This window comes from Xiphophorus couchianus, chromosome 3, assembly GCF_001444195.1.
Source record: "Xiphophorus couchianus chromosome 3, X_couchianus-1.0, whole genome shotgun sequence".
In the NCBI taxonomy this organism is placed as follows: Eukaryota; Metazoa; Chordata; class Actinopteri; order Cyprinodontiformes; family Poeciliidae; genus Xiphophorus; species Xiphophorus couchianus.
This window is the reverse complement of record NC_040230.1, coordinates 19,980,902-20,004,366: the sequence shown is the minus strand read 5'-3', so window position 1 is coordinate 20,004,366 and position 23,465 is coordinate 19,980,902. Positions and strand designations below refer to the sequence as shown.

General features: G+C 39.5%; 3 protein-coding genes across 3 annotated transcripts; 2 read left to right on the top strand and 1 right to left on the bottom strand.

The window, feature by feature from the left end:
* On the bottom strand, positions 1-1,062 carry nr0b2a (nuclear receptor subfamily 0, group B, member 2a). The gene is made up of 2 exons (XM_028009219.1): positions 426-1,062; positions 1-329 (listed from the first exon to the last, which is right to left on the bottom strand). Exons 1-2 carry the CDS (start codon positions 958-960, stop codon positions 82-84), a joined length of 783 nt encoding a protein of 260 aa, XP_027865020.1. The 5' UTR covers positions 961-1,062; the 3' UTR covers positions 1-81.
* A 9,096-nt stretch (positions 1,063-10,158) lies between these two features.
* gpatch3 (G patch domain containing 3) lies at positions 10,159-13,583 on the top strand. The gene is made up of 7 exons (XM_028013511.1): positions 10,159-10,620; positions 11,618-12,075; positions 12,177-12,351; positions 12,750-12,809; positions 12,904-13,025; positions 13,103-13,230; positions 13,333-13,583. Exons 1-7 carry the CDS (start codon positions 10,203-10,205, stop codon positions 13,514-13,516), a joined length of 1,545 nt encoding a protein of 514 aa, XP_027869312.1. The 5' UTR covers positions 10,159-10,202; the 3' UTR covers positions 13,517-13,583.
* Positions 13,584-14,482: 899 nt separating this feature from the next.
* gpn2 (GPN-loop GTPase 2) lies at positions 14,483-18,170 on the top strand. Its single transcript, XM_028013513.1, has 5 exons — positions 14,483-15,323; positions 16,007-16,163; positions 16,250-16,410; positions 17,628-17,758; positions 17,954-18,170. The coding sequence occupies exons 1-5, from the start codon at positions 14,904-14,906 to the stop codon at positions 18,024-18,026; spliced, it is 942 nt and encodes a 313-aa protein (XP_027869314.1). The 5' UTR covers positions 14,483-14,903; the 3' UTR covers positions 18,027-18,170.
* The last annotated feature ends 5,295 nt before the right edge of the window (positions 18,171-23,465 follow it).

The window sequence follows — 23,465 nt, the reverse complement described above, 5'->3', positions numbered from 1 at the left end:
GGGGGGGGGTTGCAGCATTGAAGGGCTGTAATAATAAAAAAACCAAACAAACAGATGATTACTTTGAAGACTGAAGGAGCACTACGGATTTCTGCAGAAGAGCATGTCGGCCAGCAGCTCCAGCAGGTTGGCCTGGCCAATCACAGGCCGGAAGAAGAGCTCGGTGATGAGGCTGGGTGTGATGCCCTGCAGCATGGAGGCTGTGAGGAGGATCCGAGCGAAGCGCTCCTGGTGGCCCGGATGTAGGAGCTGGACCACCTCGCTCAGGGCGTGCTGAGCTTCCTGCTGCAGCCCCTCCACAAACAGGCCTGCCTGTAACTCTGGCACATCTGTTGTTAAAATAAAAGGGAATATTTTTTAGGAATAATGTACTTTTCTTTTTTTTTTTGCATACTTGGAAGTGACTAACTCCAGTGACTGCCTACCTGGATTAAATATCGTGGTCCCTTTCAGATATGCGTACTCCTTCGGGCTCAAATCCAAGGTCCAAAACTTTTTCAAACAACCCCGCAGCTTGCTGACGCCCGCCATGGTGGGCTGCTCCCTCTCCGTCTCCGGGCTCTCCTGGCGGTTCAGGAGGATCTTTTTCAGCATGCTGTCGGCCGGCACGTCCGTCACGTCGAAGTCCACATGCTCCTGGGCCACACCCAGAATGAAGAGCGGTGCCCAGGAGCTTTTGAGAAGGGCGTACTGGTCACCCGGCGGCAGCTGCTTGAAGGCCGGTAAGTTTCTCATGAAGTGCACGGTTTTGACCAGAACCGCGGAGGCCTCCTTGCAGACCTCCGAGGGTCTGACCAAGCACACTGTCCTTCGCACCTCGCAGTTGCACCTGTGAGGAGCCGAGCTGTGGTGGAAGGTGTCTTGGCTCGGGCCGCCTTTATCCATTTGGCTCAAGATGTTGTAGAGGATAGGATTCAAAAGCCTCTCGCCGCTGTTCGAGCAGTCACACCTGCTGTTCATCTTTTCTGACCAGGATGTTCGGTCTCTTCGGGTGAACAGTCCGCGCTCTCTCTCTCTCTCTGCCTGAGCTGCTGGGTGTTACTGCTTCCTCCTGTCTGCCTTTGCTTATAAAGCCACCCCGCCGCCTCCCGCCTCCTTGTTGGACCTTGAAATGTCAATACACTCTATGTGAAAAACAACCATGTGCTCTGCCAAGTGACTGCTAGAACAGCCCTGGGAAACAGATAACGCTTTTCTCAATGAAAAGTAGCTGCTGGAGTAACACATGGACATCACGAGGGATTGGCTTTATCTGAAAGCCGGTGTCGTTAACCCAGGCAGTACCAAGCTACCAAGGACTGCAGAGGTAATCAGCCTCTCACTGTGTCACTGCACCCACCTCACACCTGTGGGGCTGGAAGGAGGCCAGAGCACAAAAAAAGGGGCCAGTGGCCTTCACATTATGTCCCCATTAAGTGCCCTTTTATCTAAATAAACATTTAATCTGGAAGCAACCAGGGAATTTTTTAGACTTGTTTTGAGAAAGGTGGAAATCAGGAGTTGCTGCAGCTTCCAGCGGAAACGCCATCAAGTCAAGTCAAATCCGAGCAGGCGTTAAATCGAACGTTTACACACCTGCAAAAGACATGAAAATGGCTATTAAAAAAAACTGCTAGAGCAGCAGAAATAGGTCGAAAAGGGGGAGAAAAAAAAACACTTTTAGCTGATTTCCTTTCCCTCTTAAGGACATAACTTCCACTTCAAATAATAAGAGAGAGCTTGTTGGCATGCCAAATGAGATAAAATTGTCCAGTAGTTTTTGAGGTATTTACCGTAAATGTAAAATGAAGAGATGCTCACCATGCACCCCATCTGTTTGTCAGCTGTGGGTTTGACTCTTGGCCCTGGTCTTGGCCCATTTTCTTTTCTTTTATCTCTCTTCTCTTTCTAGATACTGCGCAGTGCAACAGTGATACACAGAGCCAAAGGCAAATACAACTGACTAATACTGTAGTTGCCATTATTATAAAGTGAAGGAAGAGTCCAATGGTGGCAGAAATTCAGAATATAATGCTAGACAGCCCAGATGATACTGTATTAAAAAAATGACATCAGACAAAACGTTGACTGTTTCAGATCAGTCACAATTCCTCAAATTATTCTCTTTCCCAAAAGCCTGATTTATGGGTCAAACACTTTAAGTTTCCCTGGAATTATGCTGGAATTGTGCTCCCCTCCACCACAGGGCATGTTCTTGAGTGATTTTGTAAAATACACGGCTTTTCATGTTGCTTTTAGACTAGAGTACCCTACTAACCTCTTCCTCTCTGAGCGGCATTTCAGCCCATGCTGGTACAGGTAGATAGGCTCATTCTCTCATCAGCTTCACAAGATATTTTGCTTGTATTTTTTTCACACACAAAAAAAGGCATATTTCTGAATTTCAAAGGTCCCCCCTTCATACTCTTTCCTGAACAGCATGAAGATGAACCGCTGAACAGATGAAGTCTTCATTCTTCTGTAAATTTCACCCATAACGAACCGGATTTCTGGAGGTCCACAGTTTTCTTTCCTAAAATCTTTGCTTTTTGATTATTCATCGATTTCTCAAAAGAAACAGTGAGTTTCAAGTGTTGCCTTAAATAACAAAAACAGGTGTGCCTTCGTCTAACTGTGCTGTGAATTAACCTACCAGAAACGTTAAAACGGTGACGTCATCAGAGCGTTCCCATGTAAGGCTTAGTAATCCTGGTAAATGTAAATTTGTAAATTTAAGGACTGTAATAATTTTTTTTTAAAGTTTTCCACAACCTGATCAAACATCACTGACCCTTGGTATTGCTATGTAATAATGTCAGTGGGTTGTGTCAATGTTGTTGGCTCCCACTGGGCGAATAGGTTTGTTGACTTTAGATAATGTTCGTCTTTTACCTGCTAAGTGGTGAGCTGGTGTTAGGCTATGTTCACATTTACACTTCGACCAATGACAACTTTGTAATTAGACATCGTTTAGCTGATTTTAATTTTTATTTTACATTTGGTTATTTTTAATGCCTCAAACATGGCAGGCGGACGGCTTTCCTGACCTTGAACTTAATGAAACAAAGTGGATCTTATTCTGTCACACTATTTCTTTCCACTTTGCATTTATGTGCTTGCATACAGCTCTCTGCAAACATCCAATTACTTCATCAAACCTTCTTTTGGCTGAAAAGTCGTCAATTTTCCTCGTGATTTAGGCCTTAATTTAACCATAACAGAAATTTTGTGTGGGAATGTGTGTAGCTGGTCTTATGTAAATATCTAATTTTCACAAACATCATGGGGGTTATCATTGTCGTTGTACATGTGTGAATAAACTAAATAAATAAACTTTTCAGCAACGTTCTGGTTTAAAAGAAGGGTGTTGGTTGTACGTAACGTGGATGTTGTCATTCTAAAATAATCAAAACAGATTAAAAAAAAATTAGATCATGGAATTTCAATTTGTGGTTTGTGTGACAGGTAACACAATGTTCCACAATCCTAGTTTATTATCCCGCCTGTGCCTGGCACCGAGGGGGGGAATACGATAAGCAAATTACTTTATTATGATCTCACATAAACAAAACGGTAAAAGATGCTTCTTCTTTTTTTTTTCTTGGTTCGGACGTTTAGCTCCTCGGTCGATACACATGATAAATGTTTATGACTTGGTTAAATGACACAAAAAAGGTTTTTTTTGTTGTTTTTTTTTTTTAAATATTTGCTCAAAGTGTTGCCCAGAAGCTTTAAAGTGTTGCAGAGGGGAAGTTCCAGGAGAAGAGCTAAACTGTGGAGCAGTGAAGTCAAGGTCAGTCATGTAGTGTAAAACTGCAATAAAGAGATTAGACGCCAGACACAACTGGCAGCACCAGTCACCGAGTGTTTGCCTTACTTCATTACTCTCTCTACTCATTCCCAGGGGCGTCATAAAGGGGGGGAAAGTTATGACAATTCCAAGGGCCCCTGACCAACAGGGGGCCCTTCACATTTTGTTTGTTTGTTTGTTTTTTTGTTTTTTTGTTCGTAGAAATAAAAAAAAAATGGGGCCCTGTCAATTACAAAATTAATTATATTGTGTTTTCTAAAATTGTTTCTAGCAGTAAAAATGAAAGGTTACCCCTCTCAGTCCCAGACCAAACAGCTCACATTTGCCCTGAATGAATTGGTTGATTGACAGCACTAAGACCCTCCTCTTGGTTCTGATTGGTTGTTTTGGTCGGAACGTTGCATTACTTTAGCCAGTATTTGTAGCTCAGGGAGGAGATTGATTGTTTTCACAGATTATCTGTCTCGTAACAAACTGTCACGACATGGTGACAGCTTTAAGAAATATGGAGAAAACATATTTTTTATTAAAGTTATATACTGCAGCTTGAATAAAATGCAAATGGAACTACATAGCATTTTTTGAGAAGTCTGGATGGCTTCATGTATATTTTGCATGTTGCCTATGGCTGTTGCTCATGGGGAGAGACATTTCAGTAATCTAAAACTAATAGAAAAAATTTACTTGCATACTGTATGCAGACTGCTTCATGTAAAATTCACGAGCAGTAAATATTGTGCTAGTTATCAGTATTGGACCAAAGAAAGCAAGGCAGTTGCAAGCCTTTAAAATTGTGACGCTTTTGATGGGTCGGATAGATTCAAAAAATTGTAACAGCAGCTGCGTGCAGGGGGTCCGGGGGGGAATTTTATTTTTTGTCATGGGCCCAAGATTCCTGGCAGCGCCCCTGCTCATTTCTTGAAGGATTCCTCTAAAAAATATTTCACAGCCCCATTTGTTTTCCCCAGATGTAATTTCATTTAATACACTAACAATCTATACCAGAAATAATCACCTGTGTGTGAAGGAGTGCGACTTGAAAACAAGAAAACACATCACAATTAGGAGGAATGTGAGCTTTTTTTTTTTTTTTTTTTTTTTTTTACAGGGTGACCTGTAATGCACCCCGGCTGCTCTTAGGCTTCATGAAGCATGATGACAGTTGTAAATGGCTGTGATAAGGCCTGTGTTTATAGAGGTTAGGAGCAGGCAGAGACGGGCACGGAGGACAGACACTTATCTCCGCCTGGACAGTAAAAATAAAATGTCCTTCAGTCTATAAGTGGAATGTTCTGAGAGGGAGGAAGTACCGCCTCAGGTTGGATGTGATGTAATGCCTGTCTTCCAAAGATGATCCAAATCTTCACATCTGTAGTCATTTAAAATCAAAACAAACTTAAATAGGTCAACAATTGGAACTGTTACAGCATAATTCCACATTCAAGGGTCCTGTAATTTACATATTTAAAATATAAGCTATATAGCTTATATTTAAAATATAAGCTATATTTTAAATATGTAAACGTGCTTGTGAGATATAACACATATAAACTGTATGTACCTCAGCTTGCTCTTCTTCTAAAGCTTTCCTCTGAGACCTGACTTGTGTTAACGTTACTTCCTCTCGTTATTTTTCCCACTGGGTCAGTGAACTCCCGGCTCTCTGTGTGCACGATGAAGAGGAGCATGACTCCACGCTTTACTTCACAGCAAATACAGCCGATTCCTGGCTCTGTTCGGACAGGGTCATCAGCACCAAGATCAGGTTGTGATTGTTGAACAAATGTTACTCAGAAATTAAAGCCACATTTATACTCGTATTGCTCTGTCAGGTTTATGATCCACTTCTAAGCAAGGTTGTGTCACATTACTTTGAACTTTCAATAACCTGATGTGGGCGAGCGATGAGATCATCGGTGGTGACTTGACAAAAAAAACAACCAAGTGAGTTTTATCCACCGTTTTATCACTATAGCATTACCTACAGAGGTAATGCTATAGTTAAAACAATACAACAGTGTGTCTTTCTTACATGCTAGGACATACGGATATGTAAACCATATTCAGAAATCTAAATAATATAAATACTAAAAGGAACTAAAGAAAATACCTTTTAGAATTTTTTGCAAAATGTGATAAAAAAAATTACCTTCTAGTGAATAATAAGCTCGGATAACCTCACATTTATTCTCACTTAAATGTCACACAGGTGGATCATGTCAAGACCATATGATGAGAACTTCGTTACTCAGCATTTGAAGGAGGTTTTATTTAGCAACCTGTACTATGTGCTTAAACTTGGAAATCTCGAACAGACTGTCAGAATTAAGAAATCGCATAAATATAATCTTTACAACAGCACGAATTAGGCTAAAAGCATCAAAAAGCAACATATTATGTCCATATAAAGAATCCATCTATCAGTCTGGGAAGTTTTACACAGCCATTTCCATGGAAACCAAATATCCGCCTTCCAGCAGGAAAGCAATCCAAAACACACCGCTGGAGTTGTATAGATTATTTTAGAACATATTGCAATAAATTCATATGTTGGAGTGGCCCAGTCAAAGTCCACCTGAAAATGAATGCCCACAGATGACAGAACAACAACTCGTTCAAGTGGTCTCAAAAGTTTTACAAGGCACTAAATCCATATTTGCACGAGTACAAAATATTAGTAAGTCCAAAACTCAGAAGGCTGTCCTATATCCTGGTAAAGTGAGATAACAACTGAGAATGTACAGTAGACCTAATCTGAGACAGAGTGTACTACTGATAAAACTACAGTGTTTACTGAACACCAGAAGGAATAACGAGTAGATTACAGAAAGCAGACGAAGAGAAGTACACAGGCTGGAATCAGTTTCTAAGTTTGTAAACACCAGTGTTGTAAAAGAAAGCTTGGAATTTATAATTAAATACATGAAACATTCGATTGCTAAATATTCATAGAAATGAAGAAAAAGTTAGAAAGCTAAACAATTTGGAATTACTTAAAAATCTGACGCAATTCGAGTTTTTGAAAGCTCCTCTTCTGAAAGAGACCCTGTCAAGATACTTAGTTATGAGGACTTTTACAGCAGGCTTCATGTTTAAAATGGACAGATATGAATTCTATGTAACTTTAGGAAAACGGGAACGCTGTGGCCGATGTTTGGCTTTGTCATGTTTCTGTTCTTAAAAAACCCTTGTCAGAAAAAAAGATTGTTTAGCATGCAACCAAAAATAAGACAAAATGTAATTTATAATTTGATTTATAATTTGATTTATTTATGATTTGATTTATAATTTAATATAATGATTTATAATTTGATATATAATATAGCAAATGCAATAACTATATAGGCCTCAATGAAATAAGTTTACACTTAAATTTATTGAGCTTAGATACCTTCATTGACAAAAGCAATAACATGGTTTTAAGAAGTACAGAAGTTATTAAGATGATAAAGCTTTTATAACATCAGATTAATATTTTTTTTTTTTGCCAATAAAATTTTGTCTCTGGAAACCTTATGTGTCACATTTATTATACTATTCTACTCTACGAATCAGTGCATGCTAGAAATTTTCAATGTGGTCTACAAAAAACTTAAACATCAAGCAATGATATTTCAATGTCAAGGTTATTTTTTTATCTAGATGTAAATTAAACATTAGTTTACAAGACCACTTTGGTTAGAAAAAATTTTACTTTTCATTTAGAAGAAGAATATCAGGAGGAGTGTTCACTTTTTTACTGGTTGTTTAGGTGAAAGTATAGAAACACGAATAACAAAACGTATTTCTAATCATTAGTAGGATCCTCTCATAACCAGAGTGACCATGACTTCGGCTGAATAATCTGGGGCAAATGATGTGTAAAAATGATGTCAGAGTTCAGACTACTGAGTTTAGTTTTACTGCCCATTACTAACAAAATATAATGATAAAGTCTGAGTTGAAGGCCACAGCTGGAGTTAGCCTCTGGGTTAGTGAACTTTGACTGACCACATTTCTTTAATGTGAAACAGTAGGGAAAAACACTCGGTTGTGTGAAAGATTGAAAACATCGTTATGAAGCAGATAATTTTATAAGCCTTTCCAAAACTAAATTTGAAATATTTGACTTTTGCAGTAAGCGGAGCTTAGTGTCCGATCTTTAGCTTGAAACTTATCTTAATATTAGCATTGTGTAAAAAACAAAGTTCAGTCTGCGTAGGTAGTTTCCACACGCTGGCAGTTCTTGGCACTCAATAAGCGATCATCAGTGAGCGTGAAGACCTCTTTGAATTAGAAAGGTAGAAGTTTGTACAAGAAGAAAAGACGTCATGATTTCCCATATAAGTTTGTATCAATTGGATATTTTCCAAATAGGTTAAAATGCTTAAACTGGACCTTTGTTTTTTTATTTCGGCAGACTTTATAGAAAAGGAAGACATCTTAAAACCAGTCTTCACAGAAATGGAAGTTCACCCCAAGATCAGATCATGATGTGCACAACTAAACGATACATGGAATAGAACCAAATATAGAATTAAATATTGAGAGCCAAGTTTTTTACTCCAGATGAAACCAAATCAGAAAAGTTCATTACAATACAGGCTGATTAAACTTAGCTTAGTTTGGATGCGTCTCCAGGAGAAAGTCTCTTTGTTCTAAAACAAAAAAACGACCATCCAGCACGATTCACATTTTAAAGCTGCTTCTGAAGAATCTGTGCAGGTGAGACTAAAGTGCACAGAAACACATTCAGAGGGAATCGAACTCGGTTCATCAGTTCAGCATGAAAACCTCCTGCAACCTGTCGAGCAGGTGGGGAATGAATGTACTTGTTTCAGGTGATCTGGGCACCTCGCAGTCATCGTGCTGACCATGAACTCGTCTGTACTGAGGTACTTCTGAATCGGTCATGTTACATGATGTCCACCAGCTGAATCTCGACTAAAAATGGGTCAGATAGCAGGACAACAACCCCGAGCAGATCTGCAAAACCTCTACAACAAGATGGTTAAAAAAAGCAAGGAGGCTAAAGGCCTAGTTTAAATAGAGATTTCAGCTTTTATAGATGTTTCTAAAGAAGAACAAAAGTTTGCTTTTAGAGATTTGTCAATTTCACTTTCAACATATTTTGATATTTCAGTACAGTATTTCCACTTATACCAGCTATTCAGCCATTGATATCCCAAAAAGTAGTATAAGATATCCTGTGCTTTGTCACATTACAACCACAAACTTCTACATATTTTACTTGGGATTTTATACCAACACAAAATTATACCTATGACAAGTGGAAGAAAACATATATATGGCTTTAATTTTTTTTATATATAAATAAAAATTTAAAAAAGGGGTTGCTCATTTGTATCAAACACACCTTTAATCTAGTATTTCTAAATGAAATCCAGTGCAACCAGTCAACTTCACAAGTAGCCAAGAGGTCTATTGTAAATGTGGAGAAGCAGCAGAGATCTACAGCACAGGTGAGGGAATGTGTTGACAGGACAAATATTAGTTTTTCTTTCTGCAAACCTGGCCTTTATGAAAGAGCAGCTAGAAGAAAGTCTTTGTTGAAAGCAAACCATAGGAAGCCCATCTTAAAATAGCCACAGGCCATGTAGGAAACATTAAAAACATGTGTTAGAAACCTCTGATAAAAGTAGAATAAATCTGAAATTTCTGGTGTATATTCAAAGGGCTCTAAATATGGCAGAAAACTAACACTGCATATCACTGTGAAGGCACCATCCCATTAAAGACATTCAGTGATAGCAGCATCAACTGGTGGGGGTACATACAGAAAAGCCAGTCAGTGTTGAGAGTCGATGGGAAGATGGGTAGAGCTAAATAGAATAGAGTAGAATAGAAATAATCTTTATTGTCTCTCAGTGGGAAATTCAGGTTTCTCCCAATCTGTTAGCGCTTGAACAATACATGAAAGGAGTTGCACCTTTCTGCAGACCAGTGAAACATGAAACATAGAGCTAGTGGTTAAGATCAAAACATTTCATGCATTAGAGCTGTCCAGTCAAAGTCCAACTCTTAAGACTTGACAAGACATAAAACTTGGTTTTCCCAGATAGTTTTGATCCAAGTTGACTGAACTTCAACAGCTCAAGTTCAACTCTGATATCCAAAGCTGGCAGAAACATACTCCACTAACTTGCAACCATAACCGTAGCGATACGAGGTTTTACAAACTGCTGACACGCTTCAGATTTTTTTTTTTTTTTTTTTTTTTTTTTTTACTGGAGAACATTTTTTGAAAAACATGCTTCATTTTCGGTTTCACTATATGTCACAATGGCTTGCCATAAACCTCGGTTTGTTTCTTGCAGTAGCAGAATTGTCTCAGTAGGTGGCGTAGGCAGTGGCAGAGCCGCCACAGTAACGGAAGTGACGTTTCCTAATTCGTTCGAGAACGTAAACAGTCATGGCGGACTGCGAAGCGGCACCGCTTGTGTATCTAGCTATCAGCAACATTCCCGTAGCCTTCCACTCGGCGGACCTGAGAAATTATTTCAGCCAGTTTATAGAGAGCGGCGGCTTTCACTGTTTTCACTACCGACATCGACCGGAAGTTCTAAGAGAGCCCGAAGGGTCCGAGCCTGCGGTGGACCAAGACGGAGAGAAAGCTAGCTCCGTGTCCCCACAACCCCACGAATCAACTCAGAGCAGCTGCGAGTCGAAGACGGTGGCGGCGAGGTCGTGCTGTTGTATCGTTTCAGTTCATGATGAACATGCTGAGAGGTTCATCAGGATGTATGCGGGGAACCACTGGATCAACTCGAAGGGAAACTGGCTGGCCAGACGCTGTGTTATCAGGAGAATAAGAGCCTCGCATGACAAAGGTTAGGGAGTGATGCAATATAATAGATATATACATAAAGGAGCCAGTCATTTGATTGCATTGTCTAAGTGGAGTATTACTCATTTTCTTATGACAGGAAATAGGCATTAAATTCATAAAGCAGTAATTTAATTACTCGATGATCTCACCTCTTAGTACGTGACTCAGGGCTCTTATGCACGCTCTCTTCAAATCCATGAAAGTTATCACCCCCCTCCCCAAAGCTGGATCTTTGGGAGAAAGAAAATGCCATTTTTTTCTACATCTAAAAGAAAACATTAATGACAATAATAAAATGTTAGAATTTGTGAAGGGCTTTCTAGTTGATGAGATCTCATCTAGATGATATGTTTAATTTAGACATCAAAATAGTACTTTTTGTTTGTTGTACTGGGCGATTTGGGATTTCATTTGCTGATATATTCCATAGATAAATGCACCTTGATGTTTTTTTTAATTTTTTTTAAAGGGTGATCATTTCACTGCATTTTCTCCTTGTCCTAACCTTCTTGGACCAGGATTTTTTTAACTGAATCTGTGGTTCTTTATGGCACTGCATTGCAGTTTTATGGAATTAATTTTTTTAATAATGGTTTTTTTTTTTTTTTTACAATCAATATAAAACAATTACAGATCACACACTTGGATGTAAATAGTCTTTATTAGGTGAATATGTTTACACAAATCTTAAGGGTTTAAAATAGTGCCTGATCTAAGTCTGTCCTGATACTAAACAAAAAACAGCAACTATGAAATTGCCCTTTTTTACTCAAACGAAGCTTTTTGGAACCCATGCAGATGATCAAACTCGTCTTTGTTAAAGGTTTGCACTCAAGTTCCCAACATTACAGAATAATGGTAACAAAATCTTCAAAACAAACCAAAAGTTTAAGGCTGAAAAAAATCTTCTTCTTTTTTTTTAAATGGAGCCTCGGATGTTGAAAAAAGATAAAAGATATGTAGATAAAGTGCGCCCAACATTGTCGTTGTCATTTCAGGTGAAGGTTCCTTCCCTTATAAAACCAAGTATGAGCAGCGCCACCATGTCTCCTTCACTGAGCTCTTCACTGAAGCTGACCTCAGCAGGCTGCCTGAGCTGAACCCACCTGCTCTGATGCAGAACGGGAACGTGGGCACGCCCATCAAAGTCTTCCTCCAACTCATCCAGTCCTGTCGCCTCCCTCCACGCCTCATCCGAAAGCTGGGTCTCACTTTCCCAAAGACCAGCTCCAGCCGTCGCTACGGAAACGTGCCCTTCCACTACCACAACACGTGCATCCTTCCTGCCACAGAGGAGACGGTGTTAACAGCTGCCGGACAGGAGGTATCAGGGCCAGGCTCGCTGAAGGCTCCGTCTTCAAAATCGAGACACCTGGCTGACGATGTACACACAACGGAGGCTGACGACACGCAGAATGAAGAAGAAGGGGAGGACACGCAGTCAAATGCAGATGATGTACGTTTTATTAAGAGTATTTAAAAGCCAATCTTTTTGTTAAGGTACATAACTAACCATCATCTTTTCATTTGGGTTTATAAAATAATGCCTGGTTGCAGGATGACGACCGCTGTGAAGAGTGGGAACGCCACGAGGCCCTGCATGACGACGTGACCAGCCAGGAGCGAAGCAAGGAGAGGCTTTATGAGGAAGAGATTGAGCTAAAGTGGGAAAAAGGAGGTTCTGGTCTGGTTTTCTACACTGACGCTCAGTACTGGCAGGAGGAAGAGGGAGGTAAGACATGAAAACAGCAAATATAATTCTATTTTTCCAGAGGATTTTCAAAGTTGGAAATATACAGAGCCTTGTAAAAGTTTTAATTCTTGAATTTCTCCACATTCTGTTCCATGGCAGATTTTTTGCAGTTACACATTTTTTGCAGATTTTTTTGCAAGAAAATGTCTTGAGTGAAAAAAGTCTTCCAGTGGATCTAGTACTTTTTACTGTAATTATATAGCAAAAAATAGTTACATGTATATTTTATGCTATTTAATTTTTTTGCTGTGGAAAATGTTTACTTTTATGAGATGCACATGAACACATTTTGCTCACACAAAAATGGCTGAGAAAAAAAATGATGCATTTAATCTCTACCTTCTCTGTAAAATAATGTGAATCTCTTCTTTTTGTAGATTTTGACGAGCAAACGGCAGACGACTGGGATGTCGACATGAGCGTTTACTATGACAAAGGTATCTGAGCCGTTTCTATCACCTATAATCGTCATCTTGACGAAATAACCTTTTAACCTGATAGTCAGAATAATGCTAACCGTTCCTCTCATAGATGGAGGTGACATGGACGCTCGCGACTACATAAAAATGCGCTATGAGAACAGGCTGAGGGACGGTGTGGAAGACGGATCAGGGCACAATCAGTCGATTGGCAGTTTTGAGAGGTTTACTAAAGTAAGCAGGCTTATTTAGATCATATGTTCCTGTACTCTTGTGTGTGAATATTGCTCACATTTCTTTTATGTGATTAGGGCTTTGGGCGACGAGTGATGGAGCAGCAGGGCTGGAGGGACGGTGAAGGGCTGGGAAGCAGCCAGGTTGGGATTCCTGAAGCCCTGGAGAATGAGGGCCAACATCCACACTGCAAAAGAGGCTTTGGGTGAGTGTGAATAGTTGAAAGAGAATCAATAAACGGACAGGATATAATTCAAGGACCATCTAACAGTGGAAGAAACTGAATTCTGGATTTCTTTTGCTGCAGATATCATGGAGAAAAGTTGGTGCTGCACCCTGTGAAGAAGGCCAGAACAGATTATCTCATCGGTACAGTGTACGACAAACCCAAAGACATAGATGAAGGCGACACCTTATGGAGGCGACAACCCAACACCAGCATGAAGTACAGAGGCTGGCAGCCAGGTGGCAGCATTGGATCAAAAAGATGACATCAAATGTATAGCTCCGTTTTATTTATTAGATTTTTATAATAAAAAAATGTAAAAAATGTTTTTATTTTGTGTCCATATTTCCCCATGTGCCTCACAATGATTCTGTTACTCCACAAAGTAAAAATTATTTAGTATATTAAATTGCAGCACTAAAACTATGAAACTGCCATTTACTAAAGAATAACAAGAAGGCAGCCATCATCTGCAGCTTGTCATAATCCAAAGTAAACATATCCCAGAGGGCCCTTTGCTCAGCTGACAAATATTTTACATTGTGGTCGACATCCTAATAACTGTGTGGAGGAAAACAAACCCCCAGAACTCACTAGGCCCGCTTATAAATATGATAGTGGCAGCATTGTGATGTGGGAATGTTTTTTTTTTGTAAGTGGGTATAAAAAACAACCTGGTCAGAGCTAATAAAGGGCAGTAATTTGAGAAAACTTGCTAGTGGCCAACGAAACAGAGAAAAAAAAATAGGACCTGGGGTACAGTTTAATCTCCCAGGGAAAAAAATCACTGCACAGAGATGAAGCTGATAGAAATCTGACTGAGACTTAAAAATGATATCCATCTAGGCTCTCCCTCCCTGGATAGAGTCCAGGCATAGAGAGAAATGCATAAAGTTTACTAATCAACAGAGTACCTTAACTTTAAAGATTACATTCCTCTTCTCCTTATAACGTTTTATCTCTCCAATTCTTCACCATAAACATAATTTGGATGCGTGTTTCTTTTTATTATTATTTCTCAATTGACTAAATATAGGGCACTTTTGAAATGCCTGCTGTGAGTTCTTAATTAACTTTCTTTGTTTATCTAATTAAAACAAGGATGGAATTTGAAATACAGATGTTTTTAAAAAAATAGTATAAAGTGTTACATTTTAAAATGAAATGTGCGTAGGAATTGTGTGAATTAAGAAATCGCTGCCTTTATTTTGAAATACAACCCAAATAACCCGGATGTCATTCGTAGCTTTAGCCTGACAGCTAGCAACTGAAGCTTGCATGCTTAATACTTGCGTGACGTTTTGTGGTAGATATTTATTGATGTTTAGGTGTAGATTTTAAGGTCGTCTTAAATCTCAATAAGTTATTTAAGTATCGTTTAATTGGAGGTTTTTGTAAACCTTCCACGGTTAGGCTATTTACTCAACTTATTTATCGAAGGAAGGTCCAGGACTTTTTATTATTGTTATTATTTTTAGTTTAATTATTAGTGCGAGGAAGCGGATTTTTTTGTGCCTTTTTTTTTGTTGTTACCAGAAGCAACAGTAGCTGCTCGGTAGCAACACAGCCTGATGCTGCCACACCTGCTCCCTCTGACTGACTGGTCCCAGTTACCGTGAGCTTCTGCACCCAGTTCGCAACACCTCGACACCATGTCCGCTCAGCCTGGACTCAAACCCTCCCTGCGCTTCGGTCAGGTGGTCATCGGCCCACCAGGTTCAGGTAAAACCACTTACTGCCAGGGGATGCAGGAGTTCCTGACCAGCCTGGGACGCAAGGTGGTGGTGGTGAACATGGACCCAGCCAACGAAGGGATTCCTTATTCCTGTGCAGTGGACGTCGTGGAGCTGGTCACTCTGGATGATGTTATGGAGAACCTGAAACTCGGGCCTAATGGCGGACTTCTTTACTGCATGGAGTACGTGGAGGCCAACCTGGACTGGCTGGAGAGCAAGCTGGCACAATACAGTGACTGCTACTTCTTGTTTGACTGTCCTGGACAGGTGGAGCTTTACACCCACCAGAGTTCAGTGAAGAATATTTTCTCACAGCTGGCCAAGTGGAATTTCAGAGTAAGATTATTTACCAATAATAAATAATGATCCCATTCTTTATGCCATACTTTCATAAATAGGGTGTCTTGCCACAGACCTATCCCCATTTTACTCCACTGTAGTCAGCTCATTAGTAAACAGGGTCTACTTCTGCATACTTTAATATCAATATTTAAGTCCAGCTGTTCTGTAAAGGAGGGTTGCCATAAAACATAAGTAAAGAACTTCATTCAAAATAATGTGTGTGCAGGAACTCTAACATTACCCATCATGGGATAAAACACACCCCATGGTAAGACGTGGTGCATGATGCTTTTGTTTTGGTAGGGACTTGGAAGCTGGTCAAAGCTGATGGAGTTTACTACAGCTCAATCCTTGCTAAAAAATATATATATATGCTACAAGTTGCAAAAGACTGGTGGTGGTGTAGTTACTTTAAAAAGAATGGGCAAAAAAATCCGTTTCTAGATTTGGAAGCTTGTAGAATCATAATCCAAAGCAACTGTAAATATAATCACAGAGAAATATGGTTTTCCAGTGTGTTAGCCCAAATGTGAAAAAGTTCAGATGATAAAAAAAACTATAAATATAAATACTTTTACAAGGCACTGTATACGGCATACTAATTTAACACACTAAAAACGAGATGAACTGATTCTCATTCTGTCACACTGTTTGTGTTTTTTTTTTTTAATGTTCAGCTCACAGCAGTGCACCTTGTCGACTCTCATTACTGCGCCGACCCGGCCAAGTTCATCTCGGTGCTGTGCACGTCTCTCTCCACCATGCTGCACGTGGAGCTTCCTCACGTCAACATCCTCTCCAAGATGGACTTGATTGAACAATATGGAAAACTGGGTATGCAAAGAGTTACTCGCATTATAACTCGAGAACCAAGGAGAATTTCTGTCAAATGGCTTTACACTCCACTTTTTGTTTTACAGCATTCAACCTTGACTTCTACACGGAGGTTATGGACCTGACCTATCTTCTCGATCACTTGGCTGCAGACCCCTTCTTTAAAAAGTTTCGCCATCTTAACGAAAAGTTAGCGGAAGTTATCCAAGACTACGGCCTCGTGTCCTTCGTGCCTCTCAATGTCCAGGTACCGCTGCCCGCAGCTTTCAGTCATTTCACAAATGTAGCAAAACTCTGCGAGCTTTAATGTCTCAGGTGCTGCAAGCATACAATAAAAGGAGTTAGCCTCCATCTAACTGGAGCATGAAGGGATGACCCTTGAGTTGATAACATCCTACTCAATATTGCATCCAAGCCGTCTTTCACAATTGTGATATTGCACACATTGGCATTATTAGATATATTGCACAGTTCTAAAAGATTTTATTGCAAAAAGATTAAAATAAGGAATAATTTAAAACTTAACGCTGTCTATAATATAATCATTAAAAATACTTTTAAAAAGAAGAAAACGTTTTGCCTTTTGTATTTCATAGCAGTTAAAGTGCTCTAATTGTTATATACTAAAATTCACATTTTTATTTATTTATTTTTTAATTTTATTTGTGGCTCCCATCAGCTTTAAAGTGTTTTGCTTCAGTAGGAATCCTGAGTACATTTTAAGAATGTCTCACCAAGCAACTTTTGCCAGCAGTTTAAAGTCTTCAGTTTTGCTTTATTGTATTAGCTTCATACTAACTTAATATTAATGAGCTCCTTCAAATTCAAACTCACTCATTTTACATGTTCAGACAGGTCAGTAATAAACCTGTAGCCTTTGAAACTGAAGATTGGAGCAGTCATGTGTAAGGAGACGGGAGTATTAGAAATTCATTAGGCTTTCTGCTGCTTTTTTCCCTGACAGGATGTATAAACAAAGAATCATCTGGTTGTTTTCTTCTGATACAGACTCTTAACATTTGTTCCATGACTGTAAACGTTCATTTGACCTATTATTACTACAAGTGATTTTTTTTTTTCACTTTTACTCCTCATGTTGCGAGTTTAAAGCTAGTCTAATCTTTGACAATAGGTGAGAGAGGAGCGAAACTTGGCTTTTTAACAGAAGTCCAACTTTTTGTTGCTTCCTATGCATCTTAATTTATCTCACAAAGCCAAACTTGAGACTGAGACTGAGGAAGCCTGATCACTGTGTTCTCTAAAAGACATCAAAATCTCTCTTTAAAAAAAAAAAAAATTAAAAATTGCAGATGCTGAAACAGCAAATAGAAATGTCCTCATACAATGTATGACAAGGGTTTCAGTGAGAGTATTTTTAGGCACATGTTTTGTCAGGGGATAGTTTCTCCGAATTTCGTTCGGGGAAGTCCCCAGATCACATGCTACTGCTTTTCCTCTCCCCAGGACAAGGACAGCATGATTCAGGTCTTGCGGGCGGTGGACAAGGCCAACGGGTACTGCTTCGGCGACCTGGAGGAGAGGAATCTGCAGGCGATGATGTCAGCGGCTGTGGGGGCAGACTTCCAGTTCAGCTCGTATCCTTTCTCAGCCACTGCGGTGACTCATCTGGGTTCAGAGTCAAACTAAACACATTAAAGTTTAACATTCTTTGGCCGTTAGGTCATACCTCACCAGAAGTATCAGTTATGTCAAAAAAATTATGTAATAATTATATGCACTGAACATTTGTGGGACTTTGATGTGCTTTCCCTTAATGTCTGACCCACTAGAACTCTTGCAGTGCAAGAGCGGTATGTTGAAACCGGTGAGAAGACCGTGGAGGAGGAAGTGATGGAACTGTAACACGAAAGCTCAAATGAAGTGGACAAAACCGGAGGCATTTTTAGCACCACCGAACCAGCTTTGGCAGCATTTGTGTTAGTTTTTGTAATGTAAAGTTTATTATAATAAAAAATAAATCATGTACAATTTTGAAACTTGTAAAAAGCTTTTTGATTTTTTTTTTTTGCTTTTTGTGGCCATGTGTTCTATAGCACCGCATAACACTCACAAACTAGAGCACAATTTAAAATTTATGGTCTATTAAGAGCAAGACAGAACTTTTTGTATGTAATTGAAAACTAACATTGCAAATCACCAGGATCACATCCGTCTCATATGAAACGTGGTGGTGGTGGTATCATCTTGAGGGGATTCCTTTCTTCAGTGGGAACAGGAAAGCTAAGATATTCATTTCTATGATCACTAAAACATTCCTTTGATTTTGTTATAGATCAGATTGGTTTAAAGGGGCAATGTGATGTATTTTTTAGGCACATAGTGCCATTTTATAGTGCAATAGAATAACTACGTTAACTTCAGTTGTTATAAAAATGCAAATGTAACTTAAAATAAATTGTAAGTTATGCTAACTTAAAATTGAAGAGACAGAGGCTTGAATTTAGGCCCCTGTCTCTTTAAGAAGCTCCCGATCTTTCTGACTCTGCCTTCAATATGTCGTCACAACTAAAGCTTTAACACCCTTTTTACCTTCAATGAGAAGTAGCTTGTATGTTAAGCTCAGCAGATGTGCTGAGCTTTACAGCGCATCTGGTGTTTGCTAATTGCTGCTGGTGCTAGTCTGAAGGAGCTGGAGGAGCTTTGTGGAGAAGGCAGCATGAGAGCAAGCGTTTAGGCACCATAAATGGTTGCCACCGGAGATTCAAGGATTTCTCAAACATGCATGACAGAATCAAAGCACGCAACACTGCATGTATGTTTCTGATGAGTGGTGGATAATATTATGACATTATAAAATTCAAAAATTTTGATTTTGTACAATATTGTCCCTTGAAATAAGTGTGGAGTTTATTTCACAATACATCTGCAGACCTACATTTTGCTTTTCACCCAAATAAAATGTAATAAATGCGAGATTAAGCGGTGGTGTCTTCAACATGCATAGTGCAACAGCTACAAATGCAATTCTTTGAAGTAATTCCTTACAGCTAAGCAGGAACGGAGTGAACAGTACTAGTTAACACAGACCAGCGCCAATCAAAGCCGTCAGCACCGCATCAGACAGGCAGCAATAGCTGAACGTTTCTGCTGTGTGTTGGCTCGGTTCTGGCCGGCAGATGGCACATGTGCTTGCAAAAACCTGCTTCCAGATCCCCAAAAGTCTGCTCCAATTCTTTCTTTTTGCCAAAGCAGAAAAATTAAGTCAGGCGGGGAGAGGAAGCCACATTAAATCTGTGTTTCTGCACAACTGGCCCTGTGTCTGGTCTTTGGGATGGAAGATATTCCCTTTTTCTAAATCTGGCTTAAACTGTTTTCTATTAGCACAAGTTTCAATTGTCCTTTTCCATACGACATATGTTTTTAAAAATTACATATGTATGAATTTTGCACCACCATTAAACAGACAATCCAAGCCGCACATTAATCACTGGGTATAGTCGGTGTGTGTGTTTTTTGTGTGTGTCTTCCCGCTCTGCTGCAGTCAGACTAAAATAAAGCGTGAGCCACTTCACGAGCCTCGCACAAATGTGGGAAATCACATTAACCCTCTGTGGTGTGATGTGGCTGCAAATTATCTCTGGACAGCTTCCTGCCTGTAAAGCTCTGTGTGCATTAGGGGGGTGTGTCAGGCAGAATGTTAAATTGTGTTTCAGTGTTTGTACATGTGATCAAGTATGCCTCCTCATTGGTACTTCCTGCCTTTTTTTCCCTCTATAAGCCCCCTAGAGGTAGATGTGTGGTGTGTTTGTGTATGAAAAGAGAGAGCAAGAGAGACAGTTTTGTGTGTGTGTGTGTGTGTGTGTGTTGGCGTGTGTGTCTAGAGTGAGAAAAGAAACCGAAAGCCACTCTTGTCCCACTTACATGCCAAATCAGAATTTATATCAATACAGAATCGAACAACTGAGCGTCTCATGACTTTTATTTTTTTAATTATTCCTTCAAAAAAGACCCTTTGATTTCCTTATCTTCCACACTTTTCATTTCCATTCCACCCCTGCTCAATGCAGAGCACACACCCTGTGCTGCCAGAGGAAAGAAAAATAAAAAAAACATGTTTGCTTCATTTGCCTGTAGAGCTCAGAGAGCCCTGATGGTTAATTCTTCCTAGTCGTTGTGGGACTTTGAAGCTGCCTACGTGTCTTATTTCGGCTAGATAAAGTCTGTTTTAATTTTCTGTTTGGTTCAGTTCAATGGCAGCAGGCTGAGAAAGAGAGCAGGAGCCTGTGCGCCCATCCCCCCACGCTCAGCAGAGAGTGTGTTTCTGCTGGAGTGAGATACAGACCGAGAGAGAAGAGGAGAGGGGGTGGTAGAGGAGAGCAGAGCAGGCAGACAGGCAGGCAGGCAGGGGAGGGAACAGGAGGGAATGTGCATTGGTAGTCTCGCTTGCTGCAAGGCTTCCTCCTTCTGCTGTGGAAAAACCTGTGCGTGTTGCCTCTCTTTACGAAATACTCTTGAAAACAGTGCTGATAAAGAGCAACAGGAAAAAAAAACACAGATGAACTGATTTGGTTCATTTTTTTTTTATTTATCTGCATGAAAAATTAGCACTGTTAATGACAAACAAACTGGCTGATTTCAAATTGTTTTTAGCATTTTGATGCAGGACTACAGATTGTGGAGTAAATCTCTTACATTAACCGCTTTATCATGAACATTACCAAAATGTTTAACATAATCACAAAGGGACTAATCTTACCATCAGTGTACACCAAGGGTTTAAAAACATCATGGTTTCAAAACTGCTAAAATGTTTTAGTCATAATGTTTCCAAAGTTGAATATCCTTAAAATGAGTCATCAGAGAAAAGGACAAAGAGGAAGTTTTATCATGCTGTATAGAGCATTAAGGAAGAAGGCTGCTCCTCCCCAGGCCGTTGCTGTGTACAGTCGGTCAGCTGGCTGAAAGATAACTAATGCACTTTCTCCTCACTTCAATAAGACCAATTTGGCTGCACACACTTAGACCTTCCATCCGCACACACACAACCAAACACACTCGACTGGAAGCCCTGTTCTGCTAAACATTATGTTAGCATGTAACCTGTAGATAACATAAGGAACTAAAATCGCTGAACTCGTGTTATTAAATTGGGACAAATATATTGTTTTCACGCTTGTCTAAATCTAAATTGGTGCAATGAACTGGAAATGTTAGCTTTGTATTTTCGGTGAACAACTTTTGTACGTCTCGAGTCATTTTGTACAAAATCTCTGTCCACTGAAAACAAACTCAACTGAGCACTGATCAGTCTTAATATGTGTAATTTTCCATTAGAAACTGGCAAATGCAGTTCAGACTTCTGCAAAAATGACCAACATTTGCTTTTTAACAACTGCTTTTTGATTTTACGCTGAATAATTTGTTGGAAATCAAATATTACCTTCATGATCGTCAGTCATATGCGGTGTAAAACAATATCTTCAGTTTCTCTCAGGGTCTATATTTGAGAATGACGTCTGCTTGTTCAACCAAGACTATATTTCTGACTCATGATTCTCCCTAAGCTGAGCCGCCCTGGGCAGAAAGCCATACTGCCACATAAAGCCTCACCACTAGTCATTTAAATTCAGAAAGCATTGGCATTCATTATCTTTCAAAGTTAACATTGTAATAATCTATATATTGTATTATTTAAGCAGCAGTATGGAAACTTTTGCTTTTCTGCTGGAAATAAATGTAGCTAGAAAATATGCTTTGTTTATATTATGATACAGCGAAACTTTGTGTATTATATTTAAGCTCATACCAATACCTTGGGATTCTCATCCCAAACCATTCCTAACTTAAACATCTAAAATATAATGCGACACAAAAAGACCTCAACACATCCAAAATGGCTACAAAAAAGATTCAACATGAGGCAGAAACGTGACAAAATGTTGCACATGACCTAATATGGCATTCAAAAAAATGAGCAACTTTACTGTCTTGTGATACAATGATAACTGCCTTCCCGATTTCTCCAACAACCAACACAAGCCCAGTTGGTTTCATCTTAACACTCTGGAGAACTGTATTTCCCACTTGATAGAAATAATACGATGCGAAATGAGTGCACTGCGTGAAGAAGCCAGTGGAGAGACATGCAAAGTGAACAGATGCAACAGATGTGAAATGATGAAAACATGTGTAAGACAGACTGGCACTCACACTGGATCTGTGTGAATTTTAAGCGTTTTGGGCTTTTCACTCATGTGCATTTAATAGTGAGCTTCAACAGTTGCATCACTGAAAGGTTATATTTAAGACATGAATTAGTTTCCCCCTCATGACCGATGATTCCTTAACAATTGTTTGAATTTTGATTTCAGATTATTAGAATTGATCATCTGCATTTAGGGAAAAGTTATAATTTTAAAAGTGAAGCACAACAGCCAAGATAAAAACATGAAAAATGACTAAAAATATAATGTGAAACATATTTTAAAAATCACCTAGTCTGAGACAGAGTTACTCATTGTCTCTGAAATCATTGAAAATGAGACCAGAACTGTAATCTCTCCTCCAGGTTGCCAAAATACCGTAAATGTCTTTTGACTGTCTTCAAAAAATAGTGTGAGTCCAGTAGCTTTTATTAAAGGTGATTAGCCCACCCAATGTTGCAACCTAAAAATAAACCCTGAACAGGATACAAAATTACTTCACTTTCAGAGTTGATTCTTACAGGGAGATGCTAAATGAACAGGTTTAGATGTCAAAATCTGAAGAAGCACAATATGTTGAATCACAATAATCATCCTGGCTTTAGCAAGGGCTTACCCAGGAAGTTAATTTCAGGGGGCCCAGAGTATTTCATGTTTGTGTTTTACAAGTTTTATTTTTTTAAAGCTTCAGAAATCCATATGACTGTGAAGAGGTTTCATTTGTTGGATTTTCATGCAAGAAATCAGTATGGTGATGTCATCGCCCCATCTCAAATCAGTATGGTGATGTCACCGCCCCATGTCATTGCCCCATCTCAAATCAGTATGGTGATGTCATCGCCCCATCTCAAATCAGTATGGTGATGTCACTGCCCCATGTCATTGCCCCATCTCAAATCAGTATGGTGATGTCATCGCCCCATCTCAAATCAGTATGGTGATGTCATCGCCCCATCTCAAATCAGTATGGTGATGTCATCGCCCCATCTCAAATCCAGCCCAAATATGTCAGACTGAAGAATCCCTCTAAGCATGGTCCAAGCTGCCATCTTTGTTTTTGGCATATTTCAGTCACTCTGTCTCACTCAGGTCTGGCATAGTTATAACACTGAATATTTTTTATATGATGAAAACATTT

Coding starts and splice junctions, on each gene's coding strand:
- gpatch3 (XM_028013511.1), top strand. CDS start 10,203: ATGGCGGACTGCGAAGCGGCACCGCTTGTGTATCTAGCTATCAGCAAC. Junction 10,621..11,617: donor AAGAGCCTCGCATGACAAAG/GTTAGGGAGTGA, acceptor TTGTCATTTCAG/GTGAAGGTTCCTTCCCTTAT. Junction 13,026..13,102: donor GTTTTGAGAGGTTTACTAAA/GTAAGCAGGCTT, acceptor TTATGTGATTAG/GGCTTTGGGCGACGAGTGAT.
- gpn2 (XM_028013513.1), top strand. CDS start 14,904: ATGTCCGCTCAGCCTGGACTCAAACCCTCCCTGCGCTTCGGTCAGGTG. Junction 16,164..16,249: donor TGAACAATATGGAAAACTGG/GTATGCAAAGAG, acceptor TTTGTTTTACAG/CATTCAACCTTGACTTCTAC. Junction 16,411..17,627: donor TCGTGCCTCTCAATGTCCAG/GTACCGCTGCCC, acceptor TCCTCTCCCCAG/GACAAGGACAGCATGATTCA.
- nr0b2a (XM_028009219.1), bottom strand. CDS start 960: ATGAACAGCAGGTGTGACTGCTCGAACAGCGGCGAGAGGCTTTTGAAT. Junction 330..425: donor GACCACGATATTTAATCCAG/GTAGGCAGTCAC, acceptor TTTTAACAACAG/ATGTGCCAGAGTTACAGGCA.